The following is a 21,331-nucleotide window of genomic DNA, read 5'->3' as shown; positions in this document are numbered from 1 at the left end:
AAATATTAAAACTATTCTTGCCTCAAGGTGTATTATGTTCTCCATTTATTAATAGCTCTAAATCTGGACTCATAATTGGAGTACTTAGTTTTTGGTACTTAAGACTCTAACCAGGAAAAAACTTAAAAGTTAAAAAAAAAATTAAAAACTTGAACCAGGTGTAATGGTACATGCCTGTAATCCCAGTGAATCAGGCGACTGAGGCAGGAGGATCACAAATTCAAGGTCAGCCTCAGCAACTTAGCAAGGCACTAAGCCACTTAGACCCTGTCTCAAAATATAAAGCTTTTTTTAAAAAAAAAAAAAAAGGCTGGGGATGAGGCTCAGAGGTTAAATGCCCCCTTGGTTCGATCTGATATAAATAAATAAATAAATAAATAAATAAATAAATAAATAAATAAATAGATAAGCAAATAAATAAATAAATAAATAAGAACGGAGCCTTGGCACACAGTTTAGATGGATTCTATCAACCTGTACTTCTCTAGAAGCCAGGTGATACCTTAGCCATGGGTGAAGCTGTCAAGATGATTATCCTGGGCCACAGACACTCTTACAGCACTTTCAGTGAGTAAATAAATGGCAGGAGAAATAAAAGCATGGCTCCGTATGTACCAAATCTTTCTAAATTCTTGGAAGGATAAGTGAAGACCCTGCAGTCTTTCTATGTCCACACACAGGCCAGCTTTTCAAAGGTGAGCAGAGAGGAATGTCAGGCCCTTCCAGTCCCTTGGAACACACTGAGCTAGAGAAGTAAGAGTACACCTTTTGGTCCTCCAGGGAAGAGAGCCCATTTTCCCACTGATCACTTGAGGACAGCTATCAGTTGAGATACAGTGCTTTGGAACATACTTTTAGGACACCAGGGACATATGATTAAGAATTATAAAAATAAATCTATTTCTTAAATTTATTCTCCCATTCCAACATTCAAACGCAAATACATAAATTACACAGAAAGCAAAACTTGAATAAGATGATTATAATCTGGGAGAGAAAAGCAGGGAAGGATTTTGATGGCTGGTAATCCAAGGTAACATACTTGAAAGTGCACTGACTTATAGGAGGAATCTGATATTCAACTAACTTTCATGCAAGTGTACCACATGTGTTATTCACAGACAAAGTTTTCTTGCAACTTACCTACGGGCAGGAACAAAGGAAAAGTGAGCAGGTGTATTTGGAGAGAAATTCCGGGGGCTGTCCAAAGGACTGTTACCTGTGGATGGAATAAGAAAAAGAAACCCTCTGAGAGGTTCCCTTCTGAGGAGGGCTGACATGATCTTTCGGAAAGAAATCTTCCTTTCCCATTGGCAATTAACATATCTTGTTATTTTTTCAGGCCACCATCAGTTTACAAATTCTGTCTTTGTAAAGGTTTGGTAGCCCACAGGTTTTCTCCCTTGTTCCCATGGTGCCTATAAGAATCCACATCTCTCAGATATCCATTCTAGATCCAGCAGCAACTTACCTATTTCCTGTCCTTCTAGGAACACTTCAGGTTCCAATCTGCCTTGTTAAGTTAACCCAATTTTCCAAAGGCTTCAAGAGCTCCTTTAGTGCAGATGGTACAGCTAAATGCTCAAACATTTATCCAAGGGCAACAGGAATGTCTTGCACATTCATCTCTGCATACTGCATCCAAGGAGCTAAACCAGAAGCCTATGTGCTTTAAGCGGAAGCAAAGTTCTCAGGTGGGGACTCAGGAGTTACCTTAAAACAGACCATACTTAAGTCCCCCAAGTCTGCAAAGCACATCCAACCTTCAAATGGTGTAGGAATTACTGCCATCTCCTCAATTATGTTTCATGTGTCCCCTGTAACTTAAAACTCAGAAGTTCTGAACAAAACTGTGTGCTTACTTTTGTATTAGTCACAATAGTTCTTGAACCTATCATACTTCTCTGTTCTGTCTTCCAGCTCAGGCTAATACTTAGGAGGACCTACTTGGCAGAAATTGTCTGTATGTTTCCACCTGAAAGCTCACTTTGAAGTAAGCACCATATTTCATGAAGTGCTGACACTTCATAAACCTAAATAATTAGATATATGGATGGGAAATGGTGGAAACCAGGTTTCTCACTGCTGGGAGTGGAAATTTACAGAAAAGCAAAGTGAAAAAGCAAAAATGATCCCTGTGATAATGGATTAGTTGGAGTCAACAGGGAAGAACTCATGTTTAATAGAAATACAGATGGTTGCATAGAAATGTTTATAGATATATGTATATACATAATTTAGTATATATACTAATATTATATTTGATCTTTCAGCTAAGGACTAAAAGAAAGGATACTAGAGTAACAAAGCTTATCTAACTCTCAGATCTTGGTTTTTAATATTATTTCCAATAAAAAATCCAAGGTTCCTTGGAGAAATGGCTGATTCTAGAACTGGGACCAGAAAAAAAATATATATATATATAATAATTTTAAGCCCAATGCCTAGAGTATTTAATAGTATCAGAAGGTAAGGAAGTGATAAACTACCATGTTGATGGGTGTTATGTCAAAGAGGAGAAGGAGCCAACTGATAGAACATCCAATGGTCAAAGAGAAAGAATTTGAGCAACTAAAAAGATCCAAACTAGAAAATAAATATCTACAGGTCCATACTGATTAAATAAATTGAGAAGTGGGAAAGAAGATCAGTAAACATTGAACACTTGAACACTACCAACTACCCTGACCTCATAATACTTATAGAACACTGCACCAAATAATAGGCAGGGTATACATTCTTTTCAGGGTCATACAATAAGATTCAATAAATTTTAAAAAGTTTAAGCCATACCAAATCTGTTTTCTGACCACAATTATATTGAATAGGAAATAAATTAACAGAAAGACCTCTGGAAAATCCCCAAATATTTGGAAACTAAACAGTATATTTCTAAATAAATTGTGGATCAAAGAAGAATCAAAAGGGAAATTATAAAAGTGTTCTGAACTATTAAAAATGAACATGTAGCCAGGCAGTGGTACACATCTGTAATCCAGACACTAGGAGACTGAGGCAAGAGGATCATAAGTTCAAAGCTAGCCTCAGCAGTTTAGTGAGGCCTAAGCAACTTAGTGAGACCCTATTTCAAAATAAAAAATAAACAGGAGAGGCTGGAGATGTGGTTCAAGTGTTAGTGTGCTAGCCTGGCATGCGCGGGGCATTGGGTTTGATCCTCAGCACCACATAAAAATAAAATAAAGATATTGTGTCCACCTAAAACTAAAAAAATAAATATTAAAAAATAAAAATAAAAAGGACTGGAGATATGGCTCAGTGATTAAGCACCTCTGGGTTCCATTCCTGGTAGCAAACAAAAAAGAAAAGAAAAAGAAAAAACAAATAAAATAAAAACATATATCAGAAACCACTAAAGCAGATCTTGGAGAGAAAATTCATGCCTACATGAGAAAAGAAGGACTCAGTTCAATGAGTCCTCAGCTTTTATCTTATGCAATTAGAAAAAGAAAAGCAAATAAAACCCAGGAGAAAGGAAATCATAAAGTTCACAGCAGAAATCAATTGATTAAAAAACCAATAAAAACAAAAGCACACATAGGTTTTCTTAGATTGACCAGGAAAAAAAAATGACACAATTTTCAACATCAGGAATGAGAAAGGTGGCAGTCCTATGGAGTCTACTGATATCAGAAAAATAAGGCAATATTATGAACAACTTTATATTAATTAATTTGACAGTATAAATGAGACTGAAAAATTCCTTGAAGGATACAAACTATAAAGGTTCACGCAGAAAGAAAAATTCTGAATAGCCTTATATCTATTAAACAAATTTCAACTTATTTAAAATCACCACACAAAGAAAACTTCAGGTTTAAAGCTTTACTGGAGAATTCTGCCTTTAAAAAAAAAGTATATATATATATATACTTTTTAATTGTAGATGAACACAATACCTTAATTTTATTTATTTATGTTTATGCTGTGCTGAGTATTGAAACCGGTGCCTCGTACATGTTAGGCAAGTGCTCTACCCACTCAGCCACAACATCAGCCCTGTGCCAAACATTTAAGGAAGAAATAACAATTTTACATAAATTCTTCCATAAAATCAAAGAGGAGGAATTATTTTGCAACTCATTCCATGAGGTCAGCATTACCTAGATATCCAAACCAGATATTACAAGAAAACTACAGTCTTATAACCCTTATGAATATAGATGCATATATTTAAAAAATTTCAGTAAATAAAATACAGTGATATATTAAAAAGCTACTATGTAATAACCAAGTAATATTTATCACAGAAACACAAATTGGTTTACAATTTAAAAATTCCACTGTCACCAGACACAGAAACGAGCATTCAACAAAAATCCAACAACCATTTGAAAAAAAAAAAAAAAAGTCTGGCAAATTATGAAAAAAAAGACAACCACTTTTATAGCTCAGTGGTAGAGTGCTTGCCTATCACATATGAGGCACTGGGTTCAATCCTCAGCACCACATAAAAATAAGTAAATAAATGAAGGTATTGTGTCCATCTACAACTAAAAATATTTTTTTAAAAAAAGAAAAGAAGGACACACTTAAGTTGATAAAGGGTGTCTATGACAAACCTTCAGTTAATATCATGGTTAATAGTAAAGAGAAAAATGTTCTACACCAGGAACAAAACAAGGATATCTTCTATTCAAGACTGTACTGGAGATTTAGCCAATGGAATAAGGTATGTTGTCTTTATTCATAGACAACGTGGATGTCTATGTAAATAATCTGACAGAATCTATAATGAAGCTACTAGATATGTGAATCAGCAAGGCTTCAGGATTCAAGATCAATATACAAAAGTAAATTATATTTATATATACTAGGAATAATCAGAAATTGAAAATAAAATTACCATTTATGAGTGCCTAAAACTATGAAACACTTAGGGATAAATCTGACAAAAGTCATACAAAACTAAACAAAACATTGTTGAGAAAAATTAAAGATGATCTAAATAAATGGAAAAAAAACATATTCAAGGGTCAGAAGATCTGATATTGTTAATAAGTCAGCTCTCTAACTGAGCTACAAATTACTCACAATCCCAATCAAAAGTACCTTTTTGATGATCTGATTTTAAAATTCATATAGAAATGCAAAGGACAAGATGTTAGAGAAAAACTGTATAATTCCATTTAGGTAATATTCTACAAAATTCAAACTAGTCTATAAGTGACAGAAGGCAGATGGGTAGTTGCCTGGAGTTGGGAGGAGTCACAAAAGGTTAAGTGGAAACTTTTGGGAAATGACAAATACATTTCCTACTTTGTGGTGATGGCTTCATGAATATATAGCTACATATGTCAAGTTATCAAAGTGTATACTTTGATTATTGTATAATATGTCCCAGTGAAATCTGTTTAAAATAAATATAAATTAGTAAAACAAATATTTAAAAATATTTTATCCATAGTACAAAATTCCTTTTTCTTCTTTTGAGAGTGAAATGTGATTAAGTTGGCTCATATTTTTAGAAATCTTAGGGTATGTGTGTGGTGCTGGGGATCAAAACCAGGGCCTTGCAACATGCTAGGCAAGTTTTCTACCATTAAGCTGCCCCTAATCCTGTGGTTTGGTTTTTGAATTTAGATTTTGTGACTTAGTTTTATTATACATACAAAATACACCTTGCAAAGACATGTAGCTTCCTCAGAAGTGCATTGTTCAATCTGTTTCTTAGATCATGATACTACTTGTTTTTCAATTCCATTCAAAGAATGATATTTTTTATGATGTCCAGCAATTCTTGTAAACAGAAAGATTATAGTTTTGCATTTTTAGCAAAAATTGAACCTTAAATTTGGAAGGTTAGAAATAGTCTATTTCCAATGTTTTAAAGTAGTGGTTTCATCGGTTTTTATGGGTACCATATTTTTTGGTCAACGAAAATCACATATAGATAGGAATATTTCAAAAATGCTTTCTCTATGGCATAGTTTTCTTTTTAAATGTAGCCACTTCTACACACAATGTTAAAATGTCACATTCACTCTAAAAAGACAAAGAATATTTTCTCTAACCTTTCCCAATTATCTTTTAAACAGCATACTATTAAAAATCACTAGCTAGTATAGAAAAAGTGTGAAAATTTGGATATTTTATTTTAAAAAACTGCATTACATCATTTAGTTTGGCCATTATTTTAATTTGCTACAAGAGAACTAGTTTATTTCCTTCTTGTACCACATTTTCAAAGGCCCCTCTATAGCTATTACAAAATATTGTAAAAATGCAATACTGCAATATGTTATTATATGCTGAAGGGAGGAATGACTGAGGGTATGTCATGGAACTCCACTTTTTGCTCATGATATATCATATACAACTTATGACATAGTCTGACAGATGGAGCGAATAGGAGTAACTAGTATCAATCCATACTTTAAATATTTGTAAACCCAAATGCAATTCTTATATTTTATGATACAAATGTTTTTAATATTTTCTCCTAAACTTAATTAATTTCCATCTGGGAATATTTTCTCCTACATTTAATTAATTTCCATCTGGAAATATTTTCTCCTACATTTTATTTTATTAATGTTGTTACTGACAAATTCTTAGTAGAATGACAAGTATAAAGTGATACATCAGAAAAAGTGTCCCCCTCCAAAAGTTCAACAATCCACATGAAAAGTGATTAGGGACTACATAAGGTCAAAATCCGATTGTGTTTATCTAGAATTAGTTTACAAATACCTCTATATCAAAGGCTTATTTTGAATCTTAAGTTGAATCCTTGATCACATCTACAGAATTAAAGGCACCACACATTATACCTTTATTACAATGTCAATGAGTATTTATTAATTTATCATTTTTTAGGGTTCTTAAATTTACTCAGAATTTTAAAGAGCTGATTCACAATTCAACATTTTATATGGCCAATGTCAAAGAAAGAAAATAGTTTCCAAGTTATGGAGTTGTTGCCAAGACATAGGCAAAAACAGGCCATTAAGTCTGTGACTGAAATCTTTGTCAAAAAGTCTCTGTAGTGCAAAGGGAAATCATGGTGGATTCCTACCACCTGGTAACCCAGCAGATGACCAATGAGCATTCCTTCCTCCAGGACAGGATCCCAGTAGAATTTTTAAAATACTTTTTTTAGTTGTAGATGGACACAATATCTATCTATCTTTTCCTTCCTTCCTTCCTCCCTCCCTCCCTCCCTTCCTCTCTCCCTCCCTCCCTTCCTTCCTTCTTTTTATGTGGTGCTGAGGATCAGACCCAGTGCCTCCTCACCTGTGCGAGGCAAGCACTATTCCATTGAGCCATAGCCACAGCCCGGCTCCCAATAGACTTTAAGACCTATTCTAAAAAAAAAAAACTCCACCTACTCAGTTCAACTATGACACCAAGTGTACAGCCTTAGGGCAGACCCCATAGGTTAAGAGCAAAGTCCTCAACAAGACTACCTTACTAAACCTAAGTCTTGTGGGGACTGAGTTACTGAGACACAGGTATACTGCTGACTGGTCATAAAATTGAGAATTTCATAGTCTCCTAAGGTTCAATAGTTCACTAGATCAACTCACAGAATTCAAGAAAGTACTATGCTTATTATTACAGTTTCACTCAGGGAGAATGAGGTCTGGGAGGAAATGCAGAACTCCTATGTTCTTGGAATCAGACTGCCACCCTCTCACTCATTAATGTGTTCACCAACCAGGAAGCTTTACTGAGTTTTGGTGCCCGGAGTTGTTATTTTTAATTAATTAATTAATTAATTAATTAATTTTATAGTTGTTGTTCAGAGTTATTATTGGGATTTCATTACATAGTTCAACTCAATCTTATACCCCTATGCCTTTCTGCAGGGAAGGCTGGCCCAAAGTTACATCCTTCTAATCATATGGCTAGTCTTTCTGGTGACCAGCACTCAGGATGAAACTATCTAGGGACCATGACCTCATTAGCAAAGCAACAATCCTAAGTCTCGGAAAATTCAAAAGCATTTAGAAGCGTGCAAGAACTTAGGACAAAGACTACAAAAATTCTTTATTATACTACAGATGCTGAGCCCTAAAAATACCTGTGTTACCTTTATTGTGTTTCTTCTATTTTTTCTATTTACTTTGCCTTAAAAAAACTAAAGTTGCTACTACTTATGGCAGAATAAAAATCATTTGATTTGGTCTTATCATGGGGAAGATTGTAAGATGTCAGAATATTAACATTTAAAAAAATTCTAAACCAATTCGTAATGTCTTACCATTTTCAGTTCTAGCCCCAGAAAACACATCAGTGAGAAGAACTGTTTCTTTAAGATATCCAGAAGTGGCTCAATAGTACAAAAAATGTGATAGAAAACCCAGCATCCCAGGATGTAGGCTTTTTCAACTTTATCAAGCATTTTAAAGGTTGGAGGAGGCAGTTCAAAGGCAAGACATCATGCACCCCAGAGAAATAAGTTATAATGAAACAACAAACCCACAGAACTGGGAGGGTTGACCTTGAAGCAGCTGCTTCCCCACACAGTTTAGTTATAAATGAATACAATTATATAGCAAACACCTGTGTAAACAGCACCCAGAGTAACAATGCTACCTTCCAAAGCCTACATATAATCTTCTCAGTCAAAACCCCAACACTTCTCCACATAAAGTCAACATTATCTTGATTTTTATAACAGATATTTCCTCACAGTTTTACCAACTAAGAACGCATCTCAAACTGCTTGAATTTCTCTCAATTTAAAAAAGTGCAATATAATTTACATATAAAATTCACCCCTTTAAAAGTTCTTTTATTTGGGGGGTACTAGAGGATGAACCCAGGGGTGCTTTACTACTGAGCCACATCCTCAGCCCTTTTTTATATTTTATTTAGAGACAGGGCCTCACTAAGTTGCTTAAGGCCTCATTAAGTTGCCCAGACTGGCCTTGATCTTGTGAATCCTTCTGCCTCAGCCTCCAAATTGCTGGGATTACAGATGTGTGCCACCATCACAGCATCCTTTTATTTTAAAATTTTATTTATATTTTGTTTTTATGGTCCTGTGGGTTGAACCCAGGGCCTCACACGTTAGGCAAGTGCTTTTTCCCTTTCTTTCTTGACTTTCTAGTTGTATTTTGCACTATTACTCCATCGAAATGGCTATTCAATGTCAACACTGGCATCAACTGTTATGTCTAACTGGCAATTCTCAGACTTCATTTCACTGGGTTTGTCCACAGCATACATTCTCTATTCCTTGAATACTTCTTTTAAATGTAGATTTCAGGACACCATACTTTCTAAGTTATCCTCTTTCCTGTCTCCTCTCGCCTTATTCCCCTAATCTCTAAGAATGGGGATGTTCAAGGGCTCAAATCTTTTTTGTTTTTGGTACTGGGAACTGAACTCAGGGGCACTTGACCACTGAGCCACATCCCCAGCCCAATTTTGTATTTTATTTAGAGTCAGGGTCTCACTGAGTTGCTTCGTGCCTTGCTGTTGCTGAGGCTGGCTTTGAACTCATGATCCTCCTGCCTCAGCCTCCCAAGTCACTGGTATTACAGGTGTATGCCATCGCACCTGGCACAAGGGCTCAGATCTTGTACCTTTAGTCTTTTCTGTTTATGCTCATTCCTTTGTGATCTCATTCAGACCACAGCTTCAAAATCTTTTTTAAAAAAATATATATTTTTTAGTTGTAGACGGGCACAATACCTTTATTTTGTTTATTTATATGTGGTGCCGGGATTGAACCCAGTGCCTCACGCATACTTGGCAAGTGCTCTACTGCTGAGCCACAACCCTGGCCCCAAATCCTTTTATACACTGAAAAGTCCAATGTTTTTATCTCCTGTCCTTAACTTCTTCCACCAAATCAAGACAAACGTGAATTACTCACAGAGATGTACAGATGATATGGGCTAGAAAGATTTGAGGTGGTGTCTAGAGAACAGGAAGGAAACTGAAATCATAAAGACAAGACCTAATGAATATGTCCAGGGTAAAATGTTTGAGGAAGCATAAGGGAGTTCACTGGAAGATAGGAATTCAAAGAACTTGAGAGGCTGGAAGATCATGAAGAATAATACAGGAATAGAACTGCAGAGAGTAATATGAGACAAGAGCTAAAATTTCTACAAAGGCAATATGTGGAGACTTTTATAGCAGCAATGATGGGTACTAGGTGATATAACTTAATGGTATAAGATTAGAACCTTGGGGGATTAAGAAGAAAGGACAGAGAGTAATGAAAAGATGAAAGAGGATACCTACTTTTACTCCTTAACTCAATGGTATGAAGTGTGGGAGAGAACAGAGCTTACTAATACTTGAGCTGGCTGCTGGACAAGCAGTGTTCTCCCTCTCCTGTCCTCCTATGATTCCACTAGAAGAGAATGTTCAGAGAACAGATTAAAAATACAAAAGATAATTGGAAGGATTTCTAAAGTCAGAGAGGCATGAGATTAAGGGAAAAAAGAAGAGGGAATGTTCATAGGTTTACATTAACTAAGTACAGAAGATGTGGAGTGGGGTGTGGTAACCTGGGGTTATGAGGGTTGACACAAACAGGATTAAGAGATAATGAAATTAGCCCAACTGGATTCAGGAAGATAGAGGTGAAGTAACTGCACTTAACTAAATGTTAAGGAGTAGAGAGGAGTGGATTACTAGGTGTTGAGGAAGCAACATCACGCCACCTGTCACCCCTTTGGGGATTGCTCAATCAGTGCCCTGGGCCTGGAGCATTACTTTATATGGGAGCTGGGTGCTGAGCTATTGTTTGGAGCCAGATTCTTCTTCTTGTTAAGGGAAATTTTTCTCCTATACTGGCTAGGCAGTAACTTCTTTGTATTGGTAAATGTGTGTTCATATGACACCTCCAGTATATCTGAAAGAAATGGGATTGCCTGCAACAGAAGAGTATTGTGTGTGGTCCAGTTTTCTGCACAGGTTATTGGAGAGACCCAACAGCCATGGGAGACTGATGCACAATATAGACACTGATCTTTCTGTGTCTCTTCTCCTGTGAAGAAAATGTTTCAACCAGTGCCTTAAATGTTGACTCCTTCTTGGTAACTTAGAACCAACAGAAGCTGCAGCAGCCTGAGGTCTGTCGATTCACTCTGATGGCTGGCACTGATATGGTCTTGCTGCCCACCTTCACATAATGGAAGTCCTTAACATGCATTGGCAGATGGATCTTATTCCTTGATAATGGAGGGGTGCTTCATCTAGAATGATAGGGGCTAAAGGCTTAAAGAAAGCACACCTGTAATCCCAGCATATTAGTTTAAAATCAGTTAGGGGATACATACAACATAATTAAAATATGTATTCCCTCTGACCTATTGATGTTATTCTTAAAAATTTGTACAGTATATTCTTTTTTTTTTTTTACTTTTTCAATGTTTTATTCACTTACATCATTCAATACACTTTCACTCTATAGGTTCTTTTTTTTTTTTTGCCACACTATTTATTTTTATTTTTTTTTAGTCATACCTGACAGCAGAATGTATTTTGACATATAATACATACATGGTGTACAGTATATTCTAAAACTTGGAAATTCCATACTTAAATCCTAAAAAAAAAATTGTATGTATATACAAAAAATACATGAGGAAGGATATCTGCTGAAGCATTGACTTTAACAGTGAAAAACTAAAAACAATCTGGGCTGGGTTTGTGGCTCAGTGGTAGAGAACTTGTCTAGTATGTGGGAGGCCCTGGGTTCGATCCTTAGCACCACATAAAAATAAATAAATAAAGGTATTGTGTCCAACTACAACTAAAAAAAAATATTAAAAAAAACAACTAGGGCTGGGGTTGTGGCTCAGCGGTAGAACGCTTACCTAGCACATGCGGGCCCCTGGGCTTGACCCTCAGCACCACATAAAAATAAATAAACAAAAGGCATTGACTGGGTACAACTAAAAAAAAAATAAATATTTTTAAAAAACAACTAAAAACAATCTGAATGTCTGAGCTAATTATCAATTTAATGTAGCTCAGTTCCAAATTCATCCTTCAATATCTGCTCTATAAAAAAAGAGATAATTCTTTTAAGCATTTACCTGTTATAGAGAAAAATGTCAACCTTCTCAGTAGAGAGTACTGCAGGGGCATTGCAGAAAGAAGAGGTTCCAGGTACTAATTCTACAACCACACTATTGTCAGCATCAGGAATGAGGACATGTGGTAGCACTTTGTCCTGATCACATGCTGACAAACTTGCAGCCCTGGACGAACCTGATGATCCCCTTTCCAAAACCCTACCTACAAGGATACCGTGTGCTGTAGTCCCACATTAGTTCCCCAACTCCCTCTGATTGTCTGCTGTATCTCCTGTCCCCTAGGGTTTGTCTTCCATGGCCTTCCTTCAGGTACAGTGTTCTTCAGGCTTCTGGCTTACAGCAGCCACTTCCCCTCTCTGGAGGCCTGACCATTGGCTTTGACTTGTCTATGCTCCAGAGGGCTGCATCCTGATTGCCAAGTGATTGTGGACCAGCTCTGGCCCTGGAAAACCAGAAAATATCCTTGCCACTCAGTGAGGAGCAATTACATACTCTCCTCTATATCCTGCATAGAGGAGGCTAAATCCATCCTAGAGAGACCTCCTTCCAAGTCTGTTCTTCCTTGGGTACTCTCGTTCTGCTTTAAAGTTTCACCTGTTCAAATCACCGTCTGTTTTTTGCCTCCTAATTAGACATTAGGGAGAAAATGAATACCTAAGTTGTGGTTCAGTTATACAATGGAATAGTTCCGGGTAATAAAAATAGACTGATTCCAATTTCTGGTCTGGAATGTAAAGAGGTTAGGAATTGCTACTCTGTCCTAACAAGTAAAAATATGAACAAACTGAAAAAACAATTCTTCTTAAATCTGTGAGCAAAATGAAGTTACAGGGCAAATCATCGCTCACCAAACTAGAAAGACAGAGAGGCAGAAAGAGAATCAGAATTCACTACATCAGAAACTCACAAGCAAAAACTTTCATGGAAACAAGTGCCAAAGCAGGAAAACCTCAATTGTAATTGATAAACTGCTGAAGGTTCAATGTGGATTATGCTGAGGGTTAAAAACTCCAGAGGGACCCAGTCATAGCCAGTCTCCCACATGTTCATAAGTTGGTTTTTTGTTTTGTTTTGTTTTAATGTTCATAAGTTTTATCCACAAGAAATTCACCAGGACTTCACAGTGAATAATGAAGAAAACCCAGGGGAGAGAAAAAGGCACTACTCTGTTTTTAACAAGGCCTGTCCTCAGAAGAGGCTATTTTATTGGTGTTAAACTGAAAGAGAAGTCCTCAGCACCTGCCTCCCACAGCCCTCCTACCATATAAAGTGAGGGTCTAAGTCTGATAGGACTAGTTCATATTTGATGGAAGAATCTCTGAGTGTGAGGACATGACAAAAAGACAAAGACTTAATCATAGGACTATAGAATACTTCCTCTCTCCCCACACCTTACAAATAGTAAGTAAATTACTATTTATTCTAGTTATTTTATTGTAGTCATATCCATCTGTTAACAAAAAAAAAATCACAAAGCATACTAAAAGGCAACCAATAGTTTAAAGAGACAGAACAAGCATCAGAACCTTAATAAAATATGACAGGAATGTTGAAATTATCAGATTAGGAAACAGTTTTTATTGTTTGTTTGTTTCTGAGATGAGGTCTTACTAAGTTTCCCAGACTAGCCTCAAACTCACCTCCCACCTTCCACGGAGCCCAGCTAAGAATTTTAAAGATTATATTAATATGCTAATGGCTTGCATAGAAGAGTAAACAGCATGCATGAACAGACGGATAATAAATGCAAACAGAAGGACATTCTAAGCATCAAAAGGAACTGCTAAAAAAAAAAAAACAAACTTCACTATAACAGAATTAAAGAATGCTTTTAGGGGCTAGGGTTGTGGCTCAGTGGTAGCGCATTCACCTAGCATGTTCGAGTCCCTGGGTTTGATCCTCAGCACCACATAAAAATAAATAAATAAATAAAGGTATTGTGTCCAACTACAATTGAAAAAAATATATTTTTTAAAAAAAGAATGCTTTTGATTGGTTTATTAGCTGATTGGGCATATCTGAGGGAAGACTCTCTGAGCTCAGGATATGACAATAGAAACTTTCAAAATTTAAAAGCAAGCAAAGGGAAAAAAAATTGGGTAAGGGCAAAATACCCAAGAATTGTGGACTAAAAAAGGCATAAATACATGTGATGAGACTATAAGAAGAAAGAGAATCAGGAACAGAATAATATTTGAAGGACTAATGACTGAAAATTTCCCAAAATTAATGTCAGACAAGAAGCCACAGATCTAGGAAGCTCAGGAAACATCAAGCAGAATAAATTTTGAAAAGATAATATGAAGGCATATGATATTCAAATTAGAGAAAATCAAAGATAAAAATTCTTCAATAGAGGAGCACAGACAAGAATGATATTCATCTTGCCCTTGGAAACTGTGTAAGCAAGAAGATAGTGGAGAGAAATATTTAAAGTGTTGAAAGAGAAAAGGAAGAATGCACCCACTATTATAGCTAGACAAGGTTTTAGGAAAGGAAAAAGATTAGAAAAACAAGAACAAGGTATAGCAGCACCAATACAAATAGATCAAGGAACAGACAGACATGGGTTGGATTTTCAGAAAGGGCCACTGAGATAATAAAAATTACTTGGAAATCAGAAAGACCAGTATGGGTTCCTCAGTGGCCCCTGACTGAAGAAAAGATACAAGCAGCCTATGACCTGGTCAAACAACAATTAGCGGAAAGACATATACAACCTTCTGTATCTCCCCATAATACTCCCATTTTTGTCATCAAAAAGAAATCTGGTAAATGGAGATTACTGCAAGATTTAAGAGCCATTAATAATAAAATGGTTATTATGGGACCTGCTCAATTGGGGATTCCTCAATTGTCTGCTTTGCCAAAAACCTGATATGTTTTAGTTATAGATATTAAAGATTGTTTTTTTTTTCAATTCCAATTCATCCTGAGGATAGTCCACGTTTTGCATTTACTATCCCTGCACTGAATCATGAAGGTCCTGATCAGAGATATGAATAGAAAGTACTCCCTCAAGGGATGGCTAACAGCCCAACTATGTGTCAAATTTATGTTAACAAAGTAATCCAGCCACTTAGAAATCAAAATCCTGAACTACAAATATTTCACTATATGGATGATGTATTATTAGCACACAAAGATAAAAACACATTGCTAGAATGTTATGCCACACTTACAAACTTATTAAAAAATTATAATCTAGAGATAGCAATAGATAAAGTACAATTAAATTTTCCAATTAATTATTTAGGAGTTCTATTATCCTCAATCATGGTCCGTCCACCAAAAATTCAAATACGAGTAGATCAACTCAAATCACTTAATGACTTTCAAAAGTTATTAGGAGACATAAATTGGATAAGGCCTTATCTAGGTATACCAACAGGAGAGTTGGGACCTTTATTTGATATCCTAAAAGGTCCATCAGATCCAAATTCACCCCGAATGTTAACGCCTGAAGCAAGAAAGGCATTAAAAATCATTGAAACATATATGGAAAATATGCATTTGGACAGAATTGATATAAGTTTGCCTTTATTATTTATTGTACTACCAACAAAAAATATTCCTACAGGAGTATTTTGGCAAGAAGGTCCATTATTATGGATACACTTATCTTATTCTCCTAACACTATTCTTACTAGGTATCCTGAGGCTGTAGGACAATTAATACTCAAAGGAATAAAAGCAGCAAAGGGAGTGTTTGGAATTTCTCCCAATAAAATTATTACTCCATATACTATGAATCAAATTGATGAGTTAGCTAATGAGTTAAATACTTGGGCAATAATCATGTGCAAATCTAATGTTTCATTTGATAACCATCTAATCCTTTATTGTCTTTTTAGTCATTGCATCCTGTAATTTTTCCAAAAACGACAAGAAAAACACCTATCATGAATGCTCCAAATATATTCACTAATGGGTCAAATAATGGTACAGCAGCAATAGTTACACCTGATCAAACTTTTACATTTTTAGTACCCAAACAATCAGCTCAAAAGGTAGAGCTTAATGCAGTATTACAAGCTTTTGTGATGTTTAAAGATTCTGTATTTAATTTATTTTCCAATAGTCAGTATATAGTTAATGCTATAGTATCCCTTGAAGATACTGGTAGGATTTCCCCTTCCTCTACTGTTTTCTCTTTGCTTTCCACTATACAAAGTCTAATCTGGGACAGAAAAGATCCATTCTTTATAGGACATATCAGGGCACATACAGGATTGCCTGGAGCCCTTAGTTTGGGCAGTGATTTAGCAGATAAAACTACACATGACATACATATTCTCTTCACTAGAAGAAGCTATAAATTTTCATAAAAGGTTCCATGTCAATGCTAATACTTTACAAAAGCATTTTAAAATAACTAAGGAACAAACTAGACAAATAATAAAACAATGTCAAAATTGTGTGACCTTTTTACCACAAGTTAATCTTGGAGTCAATCCTAGAGGATTGATACCTAACCATATTTGGCAGATGGACGTCACACACTTGCCAGAATTTGGAAAATTAAAATATTTGCATGTTACAGTTGATACTTCTTCTGGATTTTTGATGGGCTCCCTTCATGCCGGAGGAAAAAACTAAAGATATTATAGCTCATTGCTTACAAAATTTTGCCACTGTGGGCGTTCCAAAACAGTTTAAAACAGATAATGCCCCTGGTTATACTTCTACCTCTTTCAGACAATTTTGCTCAACATTTGGCATTACTCATACAACAGGAATCCCATACAATCCACAGGGACAAGGTATAGTTGAAAGAGCTCATCAAACTATTAAAATGTACTTATTAAAGCAAAAAGAGGGAATTGGGAAGGGGTATATATTCCCCAAAGATAAACTTAAAATAACCCTTTTTACTCTAAACTTTTTAAATTTGGATTCATCAGGGCTTAGTGCTGCAGAAAGGCATATGTGTCCAAAAAATGTACATAAGCCCAAGGTACTTTGGAAGGATATTCTAACAGGACAATGGAAAGGTCCTGACCCAGTAATTGTCTGGAGTCAGGGGTCTGTTTGTGTGTTTCCACAGGGAGAACAGCAGCCGATTTGGATTCCAGAAAGATTAACTAAAGCGATTTCTACAGACCAAAAAGAAGATGATTTGGCTCAAATCCGTAACAACTGATACTCCAGTTTGGCTATCCTTACATCTGGCTGAACCAGGATGCTTTTTTCAATATCTATTTTATTATTGCCTAGACCTAGGTTAATGTTTTGCTGATCAGTTCTATTTTTTTGACTATAGAGTTTTTAAACATTGCAATGGAGATTTCACCTGTAAAAAGTTATAAGGCCTTTACTATTATGTTATGTGTTGTATATTTGAATGTACGTATGTCCATATATCATATATGATGAGCGCTCATGAAAAAATGGATCCAAATTTTTTTTCACGTGATTTAAATGGTTTAATTTAAATTGCGTAAATAACTATTAAGAATTGTTTTAATATATGAACAAAAAAGGAGGTTAACAGATCTGTTTGTTTACTTTCACCTTTCCTTTTCATTATATTTAATAATTCTCTTCAAGACAATGTAAATTGTTAAGAAAATTGTTTTCTTTTACTGCCTTCTGGAATGTTACATAATTTTTTCTTTAGCCATTATTGCCAGAATTCCTATCTTCATCCCAGTGCCGGTGAAGACAATGTAAATTGTTAAGAAAATTGTTTTCTTTTAGTGCCTTCTAGAATGTTACATAATTTTTTCTTTAGCCATTATTGCCAGAATTCCTATCTTAATCCCAGTGCTGGTGAAGACAAAGATAAAACCAATCTACAGCTTCTGCAATAGCCATCACTGAACTGCTTGCAGAACTTGCCTGGACTATGTATCACTTGTATGCATTGTGAACTATCTGTTGGTGCAGCGACTTGTGGTAGTGTTGGGGTATTTTTGCTGATGATGTCATCGGTGGTACAATTTTTCCAAAAGGAACCGTCAATTGGCTTGGTGTATCTTCCTCCCTTCTGCTTGTCATGATCGTTCAGGTAAAATAGGGGGCCAACAGAGGTGAGGCAAAGAACCTCACCCCTCCGCTGGTACAAAGACCTCTCCACAGGTGTGGCTGTATACTGGACCAGTAGTCAGTGACGGGTAAGATCCAATTGCAATGGTAAGACAGGAGGCTGACGCCTTGAGGTCAGCTCATCCGATAACGGGTAAGGACCATATGTACTATTGGACAACCTAAGGCAGGCATGGTCCCTAAGCCACATGCTTGTTGTTTAAACAGAGAGGGGGAGATGTTGAGAGCCACGGGCCCCAGCAAACTTCCAGCTGCCAGCTGATGATTGGCTCACAGCGGCCCCAGCAACATCTAGCTGATTGGCTCCTCTGTGGTAATGCTCATTGGGCTATTTCCCTGCCCTTTCAGACCGTGGAGCTGCTTATTGGGGGACTTTTTTGGCTCCGCCCACACAACCCAGCCAATCAGCCTCAAGAGCAGGAGGATTGTGGGAGGCAGTGAGGCTTGTGGTTGAGGGAGAGGCTTGTGGGAAGCTGGTGGTGGCAGTTGGGCTCTGAGGGTTTTTCCTGAGGAGCTGTTTTGTTTGGCCTGTGAGGTTCTAAAAATCGTTTCTTTTGACAAGTGGCTCCTGAATTGTGCCCAGCCAGACTGCGGCAAAAGACCAACTTAAAATCTTCTTTTAAAGGGGGGGGGGAGGGAATTTTTAAAATATTTATTTATTTTTTTTAGATTTTGGCGGACACAACATCTTTGTTTGTATGTGGTGCTGAGGATTGAACCCGGGCCGCACGCATGCCAGGTGAGCGTGCTACCACTTGAGCCACATCCCCAGCCAGTGAAAATTATTCTTAAAAATGAAAATGAAATATTTTCTTAAACTAAAAACAAGGGATTTTGATACCTTGCCTTCTAAGAAATGTTAAAAAAAATTCAGAGAGAAGGAAAGTTACAAGGGTTGAGAAACTAAGCCCTGCAGAAAGAGTGAGGAAGCATCAGAAAAGGAATAAGTGGCCAGGCATGGATGCACATGCCTGCAATCTCAGCTACTAGGGAGGCAAATACAGGAGAATCACAGGTCGAGGCCAGCTTGGCCAACTTAATGAACCCTGTCTCAACATAAAAAATAAAAAGGGCTGGGAAAAATAGCTCAGTGATACAGTGCCCCTGGTTCAATGCCCAATTATGAGGCAAGGAAGGAAGAAAGAGAAGGGAAGGGAAGGAAGAAAAAGAAGTGTAAATAAAATAAAATTTCTCTCTACTCCCTTCCCCCTTTCTTCTTCCTTCTGGGGATTGAGGGATTGAGTGCAGGTGCCCTTAACCACTGAGCCACATCCCCAGATCCTCCCTCTTTAAATTTTGAGACAGGGTCTCATTAAATTGCTTAGGTCCTTGCTAAAATGCTAAGGCTGTCTGAACTTGCGATCCTTCTGCCTCAGACTCCTAAGCCGCTGGGATTACAAGCATGTGTAACCATGCCCAGCTTACTTATTTTTGTTTTTTATTTTGAGATAGGGTCTTGCTAAGTTGCTGAGGCTGGCCTCAAATTTGTGATCTTCCTGCCTCAGCCACCTGAGTTATCAGGATTACAGAAATGTGCCACTGCACCCAGCTGCTTATTTTTCTCATTCTAAATCCATCTAATAGGTAATGGGAGGTTTGTTTAAAATAATAAGTGGCATCAATGTATTCAATTGGGGTGTGTGTATATATATATGTGTAAGTAAAATGAAGGATTTAAGTATATTTTGGTTTTATAAGGTTTGTTATTATAAGATGAAGTGGTATACTGGTGTATAAAAGTAGACTTAAGATTATTTGTCAATTTGTATCACAAACTTCAGAGCAACAATTTTTGGTGGGTGATACTATGTTGGTTGGATTTATTCCTAGGTTTTGTTTTCTTTCTTTTTCTTTTTTTCTTTGAGGCTACTGTGAATGAATCTGCTGATTGGAGTTCTCAGCAGATTCATTATTGGTATATAGACCTGATGTTTTTCTCTTGGGGCTTTTAAAATTCTACTATGTGTTAGGCATTTTAATTATAATGTGTCACGGAGAAGTTCTTTTTTGATATTGTCTACTTGTGGTTCTGAATGTCTCTTATATCTGGACATCCATCTGATTCTCAAGGTTTGGAATTTTTCTGTTATTTTTTCCCTGAAGAGGTTAAGAATAAATCTAACCAAGATAGTGAAAGACATGTACAGTGAAAATTATAGAATATTAAAGAAAGAAACTGAAGAAACATAAGAAGAAGGAAAGACCTCCCATGTTCATTGGTAGACATGATTAATATTGATAAAATGGCCACACTCCCAAAGCAATATACAGATTCAATGCCATCCCCATCAAAATACCAATACCTTTAACCTGTATCTCAGAATTCTCTTTAATTCCAATGATTCTTAAATTTGGCCTCTTAATGTTGTCCCAGAGTTCTTGTATATTCTGGTCATGTTTACTTATTTTCTTTTCTTTAATACTGTCTAAATAAATGTTCAAGGCCAGCCACTTGTCTTCCAGCTCTGAAATTCTGTCTTCAGCATGGTACTATTAGAGAAAATTTCAGCTGAGCCTTTTGATTTATTGTGTCTTTTATTTCCAAGATTGCTATTTTGTTCTTTTGCAATACCTCTATCTCATTATTGACTTTTTCATTCATATCTTACACTGACTTCCTTGATTCCTCAGGGTGTGTGTGTGTGTGTGTGTGTGTGTGTGTGTGTGTGTGTATGTGTGTTTTGTGTGTGTTTGTGTTCTCTTGGAATTCACCCATCTTTTTTTGGTGGGGGGGATACCAAGGATTGAACTCGGGGCCACTCAATCACTGAGCCACATCCTCAGTACTATTTTGTATTTTATTTAGAGACAGGGTCTCACTGAGTTGCTAAGTGCCTTGCTGAGGCTGGCTTTGAATTCACAATCCTCCTGCCTTAGCCTCCTGAGACACTGGGATTACAGGCGTGAGCCACCTTGCCTGGCCTCACGGATTATTTTTATAATCCTTCTTTGCATTCTTTATCTGATATCTCATTCACTCAATAGCTTTGGAGTCAGTTGTTAGTGAACTGTGAACTTTAGGAGGCACTGTGTTACCTTATTTTTTTCATATAGATTGAGACCCTGTGTAATTGTGGTATCCACAGCCTTTGTGTTAATTTTGTTTCTGCTATAGGAATGGGTCCATGAGTGGGATCTGAGGGTCCCCTTCTACCCAGCCATTTCTGCTTAGGGCCTGGTCATTAATTTGGGGGGGGGTTATGCTTTTCTATTCTTTGTATTAAAGTATTGCTGAAGTTTGAGTGTGGTTGATTTGT

At 36.5% G+C, this 21,331-nt stretch overlaps 1 protein-coding gene across 12 annotated transcripts in view; it reads right to left on the bottom strand.

Annotated features, from left to right (window-relative positions):
- Mast2 (microtubule associated serine/threonine kinase 2) overlaps positions 1-21,331 on the bottom strand; it is a 185,771-nt gene that overhangs the window by 29,061 nt on the left and 135,379 nt on the right. For all 12 annotated transcript variants that reach the window (XM_005317979.5, XM_013364009.4, XM_013364017.4 and 9 more), the window contains one exon: positions 1,144-1,219. In XM_005317979.5, the coding sequence (XP_005318036.2) occupies positions 1,144-1,219 (76 nt within the window). The remainder of the gene's footprint in view (positions 1-1,143; positions 1,220-21,331) is intronic.

Source organism: Ictidomys tridecemlineatus, chromosome 11 (genome assembly GCF_052094955.1).
Source record: "Ictidomys tridecemlineatus isolate mIctTri1 chromosome 11, mIctTri1.hap1, whole genome shotgun sequence".
NCBI classification, from domain to species: Eukaryota; Metazoa; Chordata; class Mammalia; order Rodentia; family Sciuridae; genus Ictidomys; species Ictidomys tridecemlineatus.
This window is presented reverse-complemented; position numbering and strand designations above follow the sequence as displayed.